Source organism: Festucalex cinctus, chromosome 9 (assembly GCF_051991245.1).
Source record: "Festucalex cinctus isolate MCC-2025b chromosome 9, RoL_Fcin_1.0, whole genome shotgun sequence".
Classification (NCBI taxonomy): Eukaryota; Metazoa; Chordata; class Actinopteri; order Syngnathiformes; family Syngnathidae; genus Festucalex; species Festucalex cinctus.
Genome location: NC_135419.1, coordinates 17,096,858 through 17,112,832, shown reverse-complemented (window position 1 = coordinate 17,112,832; position 15,975 = coordinate 17,096,858). Strand labels below are relative to the sequence as shown.

Sequence of the window (15,975 nt, the reverse complement as noted above, 5' to 3'; positions counted from 1 at the left end):
CAACAGTACCTTGATTCTTGTGGTTGGCTTACACCCAGGAAGTGGTGCAAACTGATTCCATGTTGTAGGTCGGAACCATCGTAAACCAAAGACCCCCTATTAGTGCTACCGCCAAGGTTGAGCACAATTCATTCAGTGAGTGGCCCGCCATTCGATTTGGTCGACATTTACAGCGTATGTTCCCAGAAAATGTTGATCGAAATGTTCCACATTTTAAGGGCGATAAGGCATTTCACCTTTGAGTGTCCCCTCCAGAAAATGTTTCACAGAGGCCAACTTATTCTGGGTTGGTGATGGTTTGGGGTTTTGTGGATAAGGACTGCATAAAACGTTTAACCACGAGACCATGACCATAAGAATCCTCGTGAGGAGAAGAAGCGCAGTTGTCTGTGGGAGTCTGACCAATACTATCAAGCTTTACTCGGAAGTGACTTTTCCTGACCGAGATGACGTACCCTAGTGGAGCACAACTTTGGATTCTTCTTCCCTTGCTCAACTGTTATTCCTTGTGTCCATCTCACACTTTGGAATGTGCTCTGGGAACTTTTCAACACCTCTGAGACCGGAGCAGGAAGGAGGAGGCTTTTCTGAGTCCTGCAGCAGTAGAATGCCTCGCTCGCATCCGCTCGGCTTGCCAACAAAGACGCTTCTGTTTGTGACGATTAGGGTGCAAATTTGGATCTCGCGGGCACTCGCGTGTTATGATCACTCATTTATGATAAAGCGCCAGACTTCCCCCATGTCGAGCTTGGAACTTTCAGACTGAAAGACTAATAGAGTGTAGCAAATCTATGGAGAACATGCTGCTTTTACAGCACCTTCTCTTCAACTGAGTGCAGCGCTACTGTACAACCTCGATGGGGGCAGCAGAGTGGAAACACTTAGGTGGCAATTTTGGTCTGGAGCTGAGTAGAGTGCACAGCAATTTCACAAGGCCTCGAGGGCAGAAGGCAGAGCAAAGGAGAGGGCGGGGACATGCAAGTGGGGCTCGCAAATGAGACGGTTTTTGAAATATAGATCCTTCAAACCGAGTGGGTGTGAGATTTAAAAAAAAAAAAAAAAAAAAGTGGCGGTGAACACAGTCCAATTACTCGAGCTCCTCCCAACTGTTGGGATTTTTCTTTGAGACTCCGGGTCTTTGAATGTCCCCAGTTGAAGTCAGGAACTTGAGGAAAAATACCATCCCCCCCCCCCATCTTTTCCCCTGCCAGTTTTCTCTATGTTTGACTGGATAACAAGAGCCCACAGGTATAATTTGTGCAAAATGTATCTGATTTTTGGCAATTATTAAAAAGAGAAGGACATGAAATCCTTGATGAAAAGTCTTTTCATGTTTTCAGAGCTGGCTATGAAGCATGGGTGGCTTTCAGGTACTGAAATGAAGAGATGGTAGATACAAAATGAAAAGGCATCCACCTGAGTGAGCAGAATGCACAGGAGCTATTCATACAACCCCCCGTTGAAGCATTTGTGAGCAATTTGTTCGTTTGAAAGTTTACTTCCTGCAACGTAGCACCCTGCAGGCTGTTATCAGTGCTCTTTAAACCTTGCATACTCTCAGATGGATAGAAACTGTCTTGTTTTGGAGACAGAGCATAAACCTTAAAAATAGTACCCAAAGTGGATGTTTTTAAAGAGCATTATTGTGTCAGTCTAAATGCTGAAAAACATTTTCACAAATAGAGGATTGATCAATTTTTGCTCGTCTTTCTTATTCACCTTTAACTGAGCTCTCGATCCCCCGTTTAAGTCAACCAATCCGAATGGCAAATGGACGAATACTGCATAAGTGACGTAACATAATCGATATGTAACGTAAGTAGCCGGTAAACAGGTGAAACCAGTAATTATGTACGATTAGTTGATACACTGCAGCCTGGTAGAGATTGACCAGATGGTAATTATAATATAATCAAAACAATCAAATGTTTCATATCAGTGAAATTAATATGAACATTGTTGACTGCAGTTAGCGAGATGAAGTGCAACTGGGGCTATGAATAAGAACCGTCCCGAAAGCCTCTTCACATGTGTGAGTATTCCAGCTTTGCACTGTTAGAGCGAGTTCAACGAGGTTAATTTCCCCAATCAGGACATCCATCATTTGCTTTGTTACGCCAATATGATCCTTGCACAAACTTTGAACTAGCCGCACATTCATATTCACATTAACTCACCCCCCCTACTTGCCTCCCACCACCACCTCCCCCTGCAGTAATGAATCACAGCTGCAATTAACTCTGTGATATTCCAAGCTCAGGCTGGGGAACGCTACAGAGAGCGTGCGGCCGCTACTCATCTTGTGAGGCATGTCGACTGGGGAGGGGTTCCTAGGATGACAGTTTATGGCTGTTTGACCCAAAACTAATCAGGTGGTCTTCCACCACATGTCATGTTTTACAGCTCTTGAGTCATCCCTAGGAGGAGCCATTTTAAATTCCTATCTATTGTGCTGTAAAAACGGAATGTGACTCAGAGCTGGGTCTCCTCTCAGAGGGGGATTACTTAGCCCACCCTGGGAACAGCGTGAATCACAGCGCTCACCTCGCCGTGCCCGCCGCCGTGAATGGCGTGTTCTTTTTCACCCAAGCTGCCAAGAGACACAACAGATTTACTGCAGACAATCACAAAGGAGAAGAGTCTGTTTAAAGCGCCGCTGTATCTCCCAAAGATGTCCTTTGTCATCGAGGCCTGCAGCGGACGCAAGACAGCGCCACCGCTGTAAAAAGGTCAACGTCATTTTTAACATCCCCCTGTATATACATTCTTGTTTGCAATTTTTTTTTTTTGTCAGCTGCCTCATTTGGAAGTCACCACAAGAGCTTCTGGCACACTGACAACACAAACAGTCATAAAGCAACAAGGTTGTTGCACGTCTTGTCGACTGCAGGAATGCTCCCCCAAGAGATGCGTTTGAATCATCTGTAAATCACTTGTTTAGATGATGGAGACGTACCAACACGAAAGAAAGACAGACCGCATCTTAACAAATTGAGCACTTCATCAGGGAATACGCAGACTTGACAAATTAGGAGATGGGAAAATAATCTACGATGTGAATTTATTACTGAAACACCAAAAGAAAATAGTCTTGTAAGGCAATGACTTTCTTATCTTCAAAGATTTCTTAACCGGCGTACATGAATACCGAATTTTGTCATCCAAACTATTTTTATTTTTATTTATTTTTTTAAGAACTGCTAAGATTGTCCTTACTTGATACAAACACTCAACACACTACAGCCAGTTCCTCTCTATTTTGGTCTGGCAACAGCGCAAGCTTCCTAATTGTCTATCGTTCCGTTACATGTCACAATCACCGAGTCCGTTGGTCGGACCAACTCGCCACACACAAGGATTTTATGAGCGTCATTTTTTTATCTGGGCCTTTTCCAAGCAGATCGGGGAGGAAAAAATCACTTAGGATAATATCGTTGGGACTTCAGATTATGGGGACTTTGTTGAATTTGACCACAAGGCAGGGAAAATGCTTTTGGTCAAATTGTCCCACTTGTTGATGTGTGTGTACAGTTTACTGTGAAAACGTAGTACAAATGAGAAATTTGATTATGATTCAATGAGTCTCCTAACATTTTAAACACACAATAACCCAATCCCCAAAATGCCATCATAGGGAAAAGCCATATCCGACAAGCATGCTTCCATCCAACATTCAAGCACGAGATGTCGTTTTCCAGGCTACAAGTTGACTACCACATGAGATGATCTGAAGACCGTAATCCTGGCTGAATACAGTAATTTCACCAGCATGCAGTCTGACGGCTGGTTAAATTACAGGTCTATCTTCTCCACCAACGCCGCTGCACTGACATGGCAGACCAATCTGTGTGATGCCCCTTCGGTATGTGGCATCTCTCTGCCAAGTGCTTAGGCTGAGCGTTTTTATGTTTCTGAGGCTCTGAAGCAGTTAGACAGAGGTAGACTTGTCGGATTATGCTTTAATTAAAGGGGGTTATAATTAGGTCTTAATTAGACTTTAGCATAGATAAATACAGAGAGACTTCCTGGCACGTGCTGTCTGTTCTTGCTCTCATTGCTTTCAAGTAGATCTTTTCTGCCTTATGACTTGCCTGACAATAATAATGCTACACTGTTTAATTTTTGCCTTAATTTTTGTTTTCTCGATAGATTCCCCATAAAGCATCAAAAAGCTTCCAGACTTTCCCGGCATTTGTTTGTCCTTATAGAATGAATAAAATGCAATTTGCATTTTGCATTTGCATTTGTTGTGCCGATAATAGGAAACATGTGGCGGAACACTCTACACCAGGTCGGTGGGAAGTCAGCGAGTGCATTGATGAACAAAAACACTAGGCTGAGTGGTAAGAAATCTGATCCTGCGTGGGGTCGAAAGTCTCAGCACTCGAAGCCTTTTCACACCTCGAGTGAGAGAGTTGCCTGTTGCAAGTAAATGCTACATCGACGTCTTATGTCAGATTTCTATTGGTTAGCTTGAAATTTGCTGCATGTATTTGTAGTCGCTGGGTTTAGTCAGCACCACAAACCGATCGATAAGCTTGTGCCATTTTAGTACAGGGATCATCGGTTGACGATGGTACCAATATACATGCTTAGTTAAAAATTAGGACATTTATAAATGACAATACGTACATATGTGTATTATCAGAAATAATGGAGTTCAGTTATTCATAGCAAAGTTGTTCTTCATTAAACTAGTTCAAAGTGAATAAACACAACACAACAAAATGAGAGTGACATTCCAAATTTCATCAACCATCAATCAACATTTCAAGATCAATTAATCTGTGATTACACTTTACATGCTGTAATAACATCAAGCTCTACAATGAGAAATTTGTTTTGGCACGATTCCAGTCTAAGATGACGGTGTTCAATTGGAAATTAAAAAAAATAATAATAATTGCAAACCATCCATCATGTTTAATCGTTTCAAGCGAACAGACAGTTGCGTTTTATGAAAATACCGCCTTTCAAATGGAGCAAGACTTATTGGCCTCGCAGGTTATTTGAGTACTTGTCAACTTGCTCAGCTGTGCTGTTGAAAGAAGCCGTGTGAGATGCGGCGATAACGCCGCAATATGTTGGAGGGACCAGGTGCACCCGCCTTATAGATCAGTGTCCCGTTGCATCGTAATGAGCCTCTGTCACTCAAAAGTCACAGGTCCGGCCGCTGAACTGTATGTTGTGCTTTGTGTACCCCACCCCCAAAAGCCCGTCCCTCAGACCTGTTCAGTTACACCACCACAACAGGTTTGACTGGAACCGGGCTTGTAATTTAGCACAGGGCATGTTTGAGCATGAGCGTCGCCTGCAGCGCGACATAATTAATTAAGTGTAACGATTGTGACGCAGTGGCACCAAAAAAATGATTTTTCTCCAACCGTCTCTGCAGAAACAGCCGCAGAGAGATAAACAGAGCGCTTAGCAAACAAAACAATTGCTCTTCAATGAAATAACCACACTTGTCTGCAGTCCCTTGTGGACTCTGGTCCTCATACTTGTGTCGAGGACTTTTGGCGCTTTGGTGTTCGCTGGAGCGGCGAGCGGCGCAGCTGTCGAGCAGACGTTGTCGCGCGCGGCTTTGCCGGAGCATCTGAGGGCAGCCGGGCTTAAGTTTCTGTTTTCTTTGCTGATCCGCTGACCTAAGACGCCGTCCCACAAAAAAGGAACACTGACGATTCGAGACGCTACACCTCTTCTTTAAACACTCACCCGTGAGCTCACACCGCAAGTTTCTCCGACACACACATGCCCTCGACCTCGTTTGTAAATCTGAAATCATCTCCAATGCAAACAGTCACTCTTTTGTACGTGGAGCTGTGTCTCCTGTGGCTGGTATCCAGTTCTGTAACAAGCAGCAGCTGGCTGAGAGGCCTTTTTTACTCTGGCGCTGCATCTCGCACACTGATGAATGTGGCATTTGTTGCTTGTTTCGCTGCCACTATTGTTCGAACCAAAAGACGACCACACAGCTACTACAGTCGAGGCTTTGTTGACTGAAAAAGTTGAAGTTTTTGGAAGACTTCTTTAGCCAAGCTATGCGTTGCATTCCTGGAAACTGTTTAACTGCGTTTCTGTCAAAAATACAGTCTGGACTGGCATAATCTAACGCAGGGTTTCCTGCCTAAAATAGGTCACTCTTTGAGTAAAATGTTGTCAGCAAATCCACATGCTCCTTGGTTCTTGGTTTTCGCAGGTCCTGACATAAGCGGTTAGGAACAGTGTGCAATGAACTACATTACCACAAATATTGAATTGTTTTATACTGTATTTATGGCATATTTACTAATTATGACTTTACTACTGTATTGTGTTTGCATACATTATAGCCATGTTAGACTACGGCACATTCTGACTTGTGTTCTGCTATGTGGCTGCTGTAGGAATGGAACAAGGTCATAAACTGAGGACCATCGGTCTATGGAAATCCTTTAGTATTTTATAACACCCTAATACTTTCAAAAACCAACATTCTTGCACTGTTTTAACTGGCAAACTTTGTTACATTCTTGGCGAATACAACCAAATTTAAAGTTGTCCAGATTTTTTATTTATTTATTTTTTTGGTAGATCGAAACAATCAGGCACAGAGCATTTAAAAAAAAAAAAAAAAAAAAAAGGGAACATCCTGGTACCAGGGGGAAAACACATTTCTAATTTGGATACTGAGCTGAAAAAGTTTAGGAAACACTGATTTTGTATATTACGGCAAAATCAACAAAATCTTCACAGAAGACAACTATGTAAAGTGACGGTCAACTTTCATTGTTCAAGAACTGTTACGGTGTAAAATAAAATGCTATCTTTTTCTTCTCCTGCTATTAAATATATAACAGTGTCTTGACTTCACAGTGGTTTCAAACTCCCACCTCTTCCTCCCTTCTATGATAGTTCCAAGTGACTGTCCTCACAGTCAGTGACCACGGAATGTTTTGTCTGCGGCAGAAAGGCAATTTTATTTTGTTTCGCTGAGGAGATATCGCAGCTCGCAGAATTGCTCCATAGCAGACGGTGTGCTCACACGGGAACCTTCGGTGAATAAAACCAATTAAAATCCACTTCAAGGCAAAACATTACTTTTCATCTGAGCCTTTTAATGGCTCTTCGCCTCGTCTTAGCTCGTGGCTTTCCTAGCTGGCACAAACCCAGAATGTGGCCAGAAGGCTGTGGTCCAGAGAGTTGGCGACATCAGAGTATCACAGTCGGACTAAATTCCTATGTGGATCACAACAACACAATCTGCAACCGTTTTTTTTGTTTTTGTTTTTTTTGTTATGTGTCTTTCCGTATTTCCCGCTATTGTGATTGGATTGATTTTTGGAGTTGGAACTGGAGCAAAAAGTCATGCGGCTGAAGAAAAGAAAAGGAGGGGGCTTCGGGAGGAAGAGGCGCATGGTGCAGTGCAACAATGAGCTGAAAGTGGGTTGGGGTCATTGGGTTTGTGTTGTCATCAACACTCACTGTTTAGTAGGGGTGTTAAAAAAAATCAATTCGGCGATATATCACAATACTACATCGCGCGATTCTCGAATCGATTCAATTAAAAAAAATCGATTTTATTTTATTTTATTTTATTTATTTATTTATTTATTTTTTTTAAGAGCTCAGAATTGTTCATTCGGTAGTCTTACCGATTCAACGTCTTATCATCATTGCCTTTTTTTTTTTTTTGTGTGTGTGTGAATCGATTTTTAAACTTCCATTTTTAATGGAAAAATATTCAACAAAACGTCTGACTTCGGGTTAGGATTCACACCTTGAGCATGGAAGAATGTTATATGAACGGAACATTAAGCCTTAATATTTTATTTTAATGCCGTTCAAACATGAAACAGATTACAACCTCTATAAGACTGAAATTTCAGATAAATAAATAATACATTTTCATATAAATCTTACACTACAAGCTTACTGATTAGTATTTTCTAAATTTGAATGAAAAAAAATCGCAACAATCGACTTATAAATTCGTATCGGGATTAATCGGTATCGAATCGAATCGTGACCTGTGAATCGTCAGGTACTAGGCAATTCACACCCCTACTGTTTAGTGTAGGAAAGTTCTTGATATAACAATAGGAATGTGTCCAGTAAATTTTTGCATACACTCCAGCATAACAAGAGCTTGAGTTAAGTATTATTATTATTTTTTTAATCTGTCAGATGAATAGGTCTCAAGAAGAGACAAGAACACACCCCTCGTCTTGGCTCACTTGTCCTTAAGTTCACTACATGCTTGAGAACTGCGGCTTTGCTCCTCGTGTTTGCTATCCATCCTCCAGGTGTGGGTTCACTGGCCTCGTGGGAGGAAATTCCACAAGCTCGCTGCTATCCAAACAGTAGTCTCAGCTTTGTCAGAAATTTGACTCATGCTGAATCTCCATTTGGGCTATATTACAAGTGGAAAGCAATCACATATACAGATGATGAAAAAAAACAACAACAACTAAATCGGTTAGAAGCACTGACTATCTACTTAAATCACAGTAAATATTTTTTTAGGAAAAACACTCCTGGGCCATGAAAAAAAAAACAAAAAAAAAACATGAAAATTGTTATATGTACAGTGGTAAGTGAACATGCCTCTTTGTGCCACATCTTTTTTACACCTCTGCGCAAATTAGTTCATAGTGCCTGATTTATAGCCTCAAAACGATGTACGTACAGTATACCGGTATCGTTGAAGTAAGGACGTCCTGTACAGGCTTTGCAATTGCCATGAGACCCCATATCACCCAAATACACTATTAGGGACAAGCAAGCGTCTACACAACCCATAACAACAGCGATTGTCCATCATTAGGACGATCAAGAAGTATCATTTCAACATATTTTCTTGATACCATTTACTAATTTACTGTTAGTGCTAACTGTTTTTTTTTGGTGCAATCTTATGGGACCTTAGAAAGCGAGAAATCACACACAAAATGTGAGCAGGTGAATTTGTGAGTAAACTGAGTAGAAGGGTGTTCAGGATAAATGCATCCCCTATTTAAATGTTTATGTTTGTACATGGGAAAGCATTCTTTTCCACGAAAATCCCCCAGTCAGTTCATCCGGTCCCAGTGGCCCTGAAAACCGTGGGAATTGTAAACGAAGGCACGCGGAAATGCTCTCCAGAGTGCACCGATCACAGATGGCTTTAACATGCATCTTGGAGAAAGCCATTGTAGGGCTCTTCTGAACATCTCCACAAAGTAATTATTCTTAAAGACGTTCATTAAGCCTCATCTCTCTCAGCAGAAGGCTTGCAATAGAAGAGGCACACCATGCACAATTAGCGAGGCAATGGGATGTTTCTCCTGCCCCTCTCACTCGGACGTCAGCTCTTCATAACCACAGCTCATGTCGTGCTCTTAACCTTTGCACCGCCAAATAGGAGGCTATTTAGTCAAACGACATGTTTTCTTTCAGCAGGGGATACTTATTTCTACGCCTCAGTCTGTTCTTACTTCATATGACAGTGTATCTCTTGGCGTGTGTTTTGTTTTGGCCTGACACATTTCTCACATTTTATGGCGTTTTTGCGGTCATTCTTCCACTCGAGCTTCAACTGTAACGTATGCGCACGCCGCTGTTAAAATAACCTCCACACGCAGTAAGTGCATCCCGCGAGTTTACTCGGCCCAGATTTGTTTTCCCTTCACTGCTTATTGCCCGAGTTCAAAGCTAACTGCTGCTTGATGGTCTCTCCTGCCAGCAGCGAGAGGGATGACACGCTCATTTCCTCCGAAAGGATGTGTTTCAGTCGGTTATCCTGTGCCTTAGGAAACTGAAGATTAGCTGAGCCTAATTACCCGGAAAGTACAAAATCAATGGCTAAGTACAGGGTATGATTTTAAAGTTAGCCTTAAAATACCATATGATTCGGTATATTAGGCTCACTGATTAATAAGCCACATACAGTATTTCCATTCATCCATTTTCTGTAGTGCTTGTCCTCATTAAGGTTGCAGGTAGGGGTACACCAATCACAATTTTCTGGCCGATCACTGATCCCCGATCTTTAAAAAGTCTGACATGCTGCTTCTGACTTCTTCACAAAAAGCAGCAAACCGCTTCAATGTTCCGATCTTGTTTTATTGTAAAACATTGAACAATACCTGTGAAACAATATGAAAAGTCTACAAGTCAAATTTTGAGTTTTCAATCATTCCTGGAATGTGGAATGATCTAGAGGACCACACAAGCGCACTAAGAACTTACATGAAGACCGAGGCCGAGATGCAAACTCTGAACCTCAGAACTGTGAAGCAGACGTGCTAACCACTAGTCCACTGGCTGCATATTGCACTTAAATTATTAAACAAAGCAAAAATTGCCTTTTTCAATTGATCACCTTCAATTAGAAGATTGCATTACATCGCGTTTTTGGCATGATGATTGTGCAGATCCGTATACTATTCCAAATGTGTCAATACGTGCAGATTTGATTTAAAAACATGAAGAGTTAATTAAAACATGGAACTTATTGGAAAAAAAAAAACGAAGAGTAAATATGATTTTGTTGAGTTGAAAAGAAGCTAATAGATGAAAACGTGACACTCCTGGGAGTGAGAAAATCTTTAAACTGCTTATTTGTGGAAGCCGCAGGGGTTCAAGCTGAAGGAAAAAAAGTTTTCAGTAAAAAACAACAACAACAAAACAAAAAAAACAACTGTCATTGTTTATTTGATTACAAGTCTTGTCATTAATCTCAGTGTGCTTGTTTTTCTTCCACTCAGGATTCCGGAAAATCAGCCTGGACGACCTGCGCAAGGCCTACATCGTCAAAGATGTTCAACAGTACATCCTCCACCGCCTGGATCAGGAGGAGGCCCTGAGGCAGCATCTCACCAAGGAGACGGCAGAGATGCTTAACCAGCTCCATATCAAGAGCAGTGGATGTTTCCTCTACCTGGAGCGAGTGCTGGACGGCGTTGTGGAAAACTTCATCATGCTGCGCGAGATCCGCGATATCCCAGGCACGCTGAACGGCCTCTACCTGTGGCTCTGCCAGAGACTCTTTGTCAGGAAACAGTTTGCCAAAGTCCAGCCCATCCTCAACGTCATCCTGGCCACATGCAGGCCACTCACGGTCAAAGAATTGTACCACGCAGTCTGGACCAAAAACACCACACTGACAATGGAAGAGTTTCAGAAAAAGATGGACATCCTTTCCAAACTGTTGGTGGATGGTCTTGGAAGCACCAAAATCCTTTTCCACTACAGTTTTGCAGAATGGCTACTGGACGTGAAGCATTGCACACAAAAATACCTGTGCAACGCCGCGGAGGGACACCGGATGTTGGCTATGAGTTACACCTGCCGGGCAAAGCAGCTCAAACCTCGCGAAGTGCAGGAGTTCGCGCTTCACCTTGTGAATTCCAATCTGCAGATGGAGCCGTTCAATCTGGCCCTTTGGATGGTCTGGAATGGGACCCCTGCCAAAGATTCTCTGACCACCTCCATACCGAGGGAACAAGAAGTTTTGCAACTTCTAGTCAAAGCCGGAGCGCATGTGAACAACGAAGACGACCATGCTTCGTGTATCGTACAACAGGCCCTGGAGAGAGAGGACTCCATACGGACTTTATTGGACAATGGGGCCTCTGTGAACCAGTGTGACTCAAGCGCGAGAACTCTGCTCTCCAACGCGTCGTACAGCGGCAACCTCGATGTTGTCACCTTGCTAATCTCCAGAGGGGCAAACATGGAGTTGGAGGACAACCATGGACAAACGGCGCTCACTCTCGCCGCCAGGCAAGGTCATACCAAAGTGGTCAACTTCCTCATTGGCTGCGAGGCCAACATCAACCACACGGATCACGATGGTTGGACGGCGTTGCGTTCGGCTGCATGGGGTGGACACTCAGAGGTGGTGTCCGCGTTGCTGTATGCTGGTGCCAAGGTGGACTGTGCTGATGCCGATGGTAGGACAGCTTTGAGGGCAGCCGCTTGGGGGGGACACGAGGACATTGTGCTGAACCTCCTCCAGCATGGGGCTGAAGTCAACAAGGCCGATAATGAAGGAAGAACAGCCCTCATCGCTGCTGCCTATATGGGACACAGGGAGATAGTTGAGCACCTCCTGGACCATGGGGCAGAAGTCAACCATGAGGATGTGGACGGCCGGACTGCACTTTCTGTGGCAGCTCTCTGTGTCCCAGCCAGTAAAGGCCACGCCTCTGTGGTGAGTCTTCTAATTGACAGGGGGGCAGAGGTAGACCACTGCGATAAAGACTGCATGACTCCTCTCCTGGTGGCCGGTTACGAAGGACACGTAGACGTTGTAGATCTGCTTCTGGAAGGTGGTGCTGACGTAGACCACACGGACAACAATGGGCGCACCCCTCTCCTCGCGGCTGCATCCATGGGCCATGCATCCGTCGTCAACACGCTGCTGTTCTGGGGCGCGGCGGTGGACAGCATTGACAGCGAGGGTAGGACGGTGCTGAGCATTGCATCCGCTCAGGGCAATGTGGAAGTGGTCCGGACTCTGCTGGACAGAGGTCTGGATGAGAACCACCGGGACGATGCAGGCTGGACGCCGCTTCACATGGCATCCTTTGAAGGCCACCGGCTAGTGTGTGAAGCCCTGATCGAGCAAGGCGCTCGTTGCACAGAGGTGGACAATGACGGCAGGATACAGCTGATTCTTGCAGCGCAAGAGGGACACTACGACTGTGTTCAAATCCTCCTAGATATCAAGTCGTGTATAGACCAGCGAGGCTACGATGGGAGGAACGCTCTCAGGGTGGCGGCACTGGAAGGTCACCGGGACATCGTGGAGCTTCTGCTTGGCCATGGTGCCGACATTGACCACAAGGATGCCGACGGACGCCCGACGCTTTACATACTGGCGCTGGAAAACCAATTGGCCATGTCAGAGTACTTCCTGGAGAATGGCGCCAACGTGGAAGCATGCGACACAGAGGGCAGGACAGCCCTCCACGTGTCCTGCTGGCAGGGTCATCTGGAAACCGTGCGGCTGCTCATCAACTACCACGCTGACGTCAATGCCTGCGACAATGAGAGGCGCTCTGCCTTGCAGTCGGCCGCATGGCAAGGCCACACCAAAGTTGTGCAGTTCCTGATAGAAAACGGCACACGGGTCGACCACACATGCAACCAGGGTGCAACGGCCTTGGGTATTGCCGCCCAGGAAGGTCACATCGAGGTGGTTCAGATACTTCTGGAGAATGGTGCCGACCCAAACCACGCAGACCAGTTTGGACGCACGGCAATGAGGGTGGCCGCAAAAGGCGGCCATTCCACCATCATCAAACTCTTGGAAAAGTACGGAGCCACGACTTTAAACGGCAGTAATCCGTCGCCAGTGCATACCATGGAAGACAAAATGACAGGTAAATTGCAGTCGCTCACCATCAAATCTAGCAGCTCCGGTAGCACCGGTGCAGGAGATCTGCAGTCAACGGGACGTGGTCTCACCAACGGGCCCGTGCACGCGTTCAGTTCACCGTCGGAATCCCCTGACTCCACAGTGGACAGGCAGAAATCATCATTGTCCAACAATTCGCTCAAGAGCTCCAAGAACTCGTCCCTGAGGACCACATCATCCACCGCCACGGCGCAGACAGTTCCCATCGACAGCTTCCACGGCATGACCTTCACTGAACAAATCCAGCAACACTCTCTGCCCCGTAGCCGTAGCAGACAGTCCATCGTATCTCCTTCCTCAACCACAAAATCCGTCGGTCAGCAGCCACCACCGTCGCCGTCCAACGACTTTGACTGGTCGCTGCTGAAACCAGGTCTCAAGTCAACAAAGGCAACCAAGATCATGAACGGCACAGCAAACAGCAAAGGAGCGCCAGACAAGAAAAAATCCAAGAACGGTGGCTCCACGCAAGGTCAGGTACTTGAGTATGAGATGACCCAGATGGACAAGCGTCTTGCTCTCACTAAATCAGTCGGCAAGGACCCCCATTGCAAGGTGGTGATCGGCGGCTCGACGCAGCAAGACCAGCTCTTCATCCACAAACAGAGCTGTGTTGAGAAGAAGCGCAACGGCATCATGACCAACCCCAACTACCACCTACAGGGTCATCAGGTCTTCCTGGGGAGGGTGTCGGTTCCTTGCGCACCCCAGAACCGAGGCCACCACCAGGACGTCCTGGAGAGCTATCCCGTCGGAGACACGGAGCTAAGCCTTAAACAAGCTCTCAGACTGCAGATTGAAGGATCGGACCCCGGCTTCAACTACAAAAAGGAGACCCCTTTATAGTTGCTGGTGTCAAAGACGGACGGACGGACGGCACATTCACAATGGCTGACTTAAGTCGCTGCTGGATTGCATCTAATCAGACTTGCATGAAGAATGTTCTCCATCTGGACTGTTTGTTTCCTCCCTGAGAAACACTGAAATCCATCCTGAATGCCGACGGTCACAAACGTGCCAAAGCAACTGCGTTCGGAAGATCTCAAAAAGTGGAAACCTTACTATCGGGAGGGCGGGGGTTGTTCGGTCGCTGCCTCAAGGCTTTCTGTGGACTGATACTCAATGTGCCTACATTCTGTTACAGCCTTTTCCATGCAAAACTGTCATTATAATTTAATACAATGCTATTTAAGGAAAAGAAAAAAAAAGAAGTGTATGCACTTTGGAAAGAGTCAAATGACAGACGTGCTTTTATTTTATTTACTCTGGAAGCCCATCCTTATTTTATCCGCAGTCTGTGACTATTCCTTTTCATTGTTTCATTATCGCGCATGTGGCGTTCTAAACCAGGATGTTTTATCAATAGGCCGTTTTTCTCCAAATATTCCTTTTTGTTCTGTTTTCAAAGCAGTCCTGGAGATATGAGAGCGTATTTATTATTTTGGATAAAAGCCACTTTTTGTTACGTTCCGCTCTACCATGGTGCTGTTACGTTCCGACAAGTTGCCTGCAGCTATTTTTGGACTCATGTTGTGTTCTAAGTGTTTCATGACAAAAAGGATAAAGGTAAATTTCTGTCCCCATGGGATTTCTTTTCCTTCTTTTTAAGTTGTGTGTTTATATATATATTTGTTGCGAGTGCATAAGAATATTTAAATATATCCATGGTGTTAGCGTCCGCATTTGTTTGGTGCTAAACTAAAAGCAGTTCTGTTTTGTACAATGCTGTCAAGGGGTCAAATGCGAGAGACACGGGAGCGGCTGAAAAGAGTTTGGATTTTACTCTAGAATGCCAAAGTTGGAAGAAAACAGTCAGTCAAAAAGGGACCGAAATAAAAAAAATAAAAAAATAAAAAATCGGAAACATCTGTTTTTCATTAAGTCTGCAGTTACAGGCTGTGTCATATTTTTGCATCATGCTGTGCCGTTTTCACCAAGGACTACAATCATGGCCACCTATCGCATGTGCAAACACTTTGTCAAGCAAGGCCTGAAACCTGTTCGGCAAAAAAGGAGAAAAACTAGGAAAAAAAAAAAGTTTGCAGTCTTATCAGTTCAACAGCTCAGTGTTTTGTCAGCCATCTTTGGGTGGCCGGGACTGTAAATAAATATCTCATATGTACATTCAACGTTCATTTACTTCCTTGTATTATATGAATGGATTCCCCCCCGTGTATATTGAAAAAAAAAAAGCTTAATAAACATATTTGCTTTACTGCTGGAAAAAACAACACTTGTCTTCTTTGTCCACCTGTTCAGTTGACAGGATTTGGGATGTGGGAAGAATACCCATATAAAACCCACGCACGCATGGGTACTGGCAAACATGCAAATGCCTCAAGCACATTTTTCCTAAATCAATTCTAAGTGCCATTTAATTTCCATGTTTATATTGTAAAATGAGTTTGAAATTAAATTAAACTGTTTTGGGATCATACTTCTACTAGCTATATTTATAGTTCAAACGTGTTAGCCTAATAGCATAATTGGCCAAGTCATTTTTGGGGGGGAAATGGGAAGTGGAGGGGGGCGGGACAACTTTGCATTTATGCGTGACCTTATTATTATTTTTTTGGATGAAAATGTTTCAA

At 44.3% G+C, this 15,975-nt stretch overlaps 1 protein-coding gene across 2 annotated transcripts in view; it reads left to right on the top strand.

The window, feature by feature from the left end:
* ankrd50 (ankyrin repeat domain 50) overlaps window positions 1-15,615 on the top strand; it is a 32,046-nt gene extending 16,431 nt beyond the window's left edge. For both annotated transcript variants that reach the window (XM_077532155.1, XM_077532156.1), the window contains exon 4: window positions 10,728-15,615. In XM_077532155.1, coding sequence (XP_077388281.1) covers window positions 10,728-14,230 — 3,503 coding nt within the window. In that variant the 3' untranslated portion in view covers window positions 14,231-15,615. The remainder of the gene's footprint in view (window positions 1-10,727) is intronic.
* Window positions 15,616-15,975: the final 360 nt, after the last annotated feature.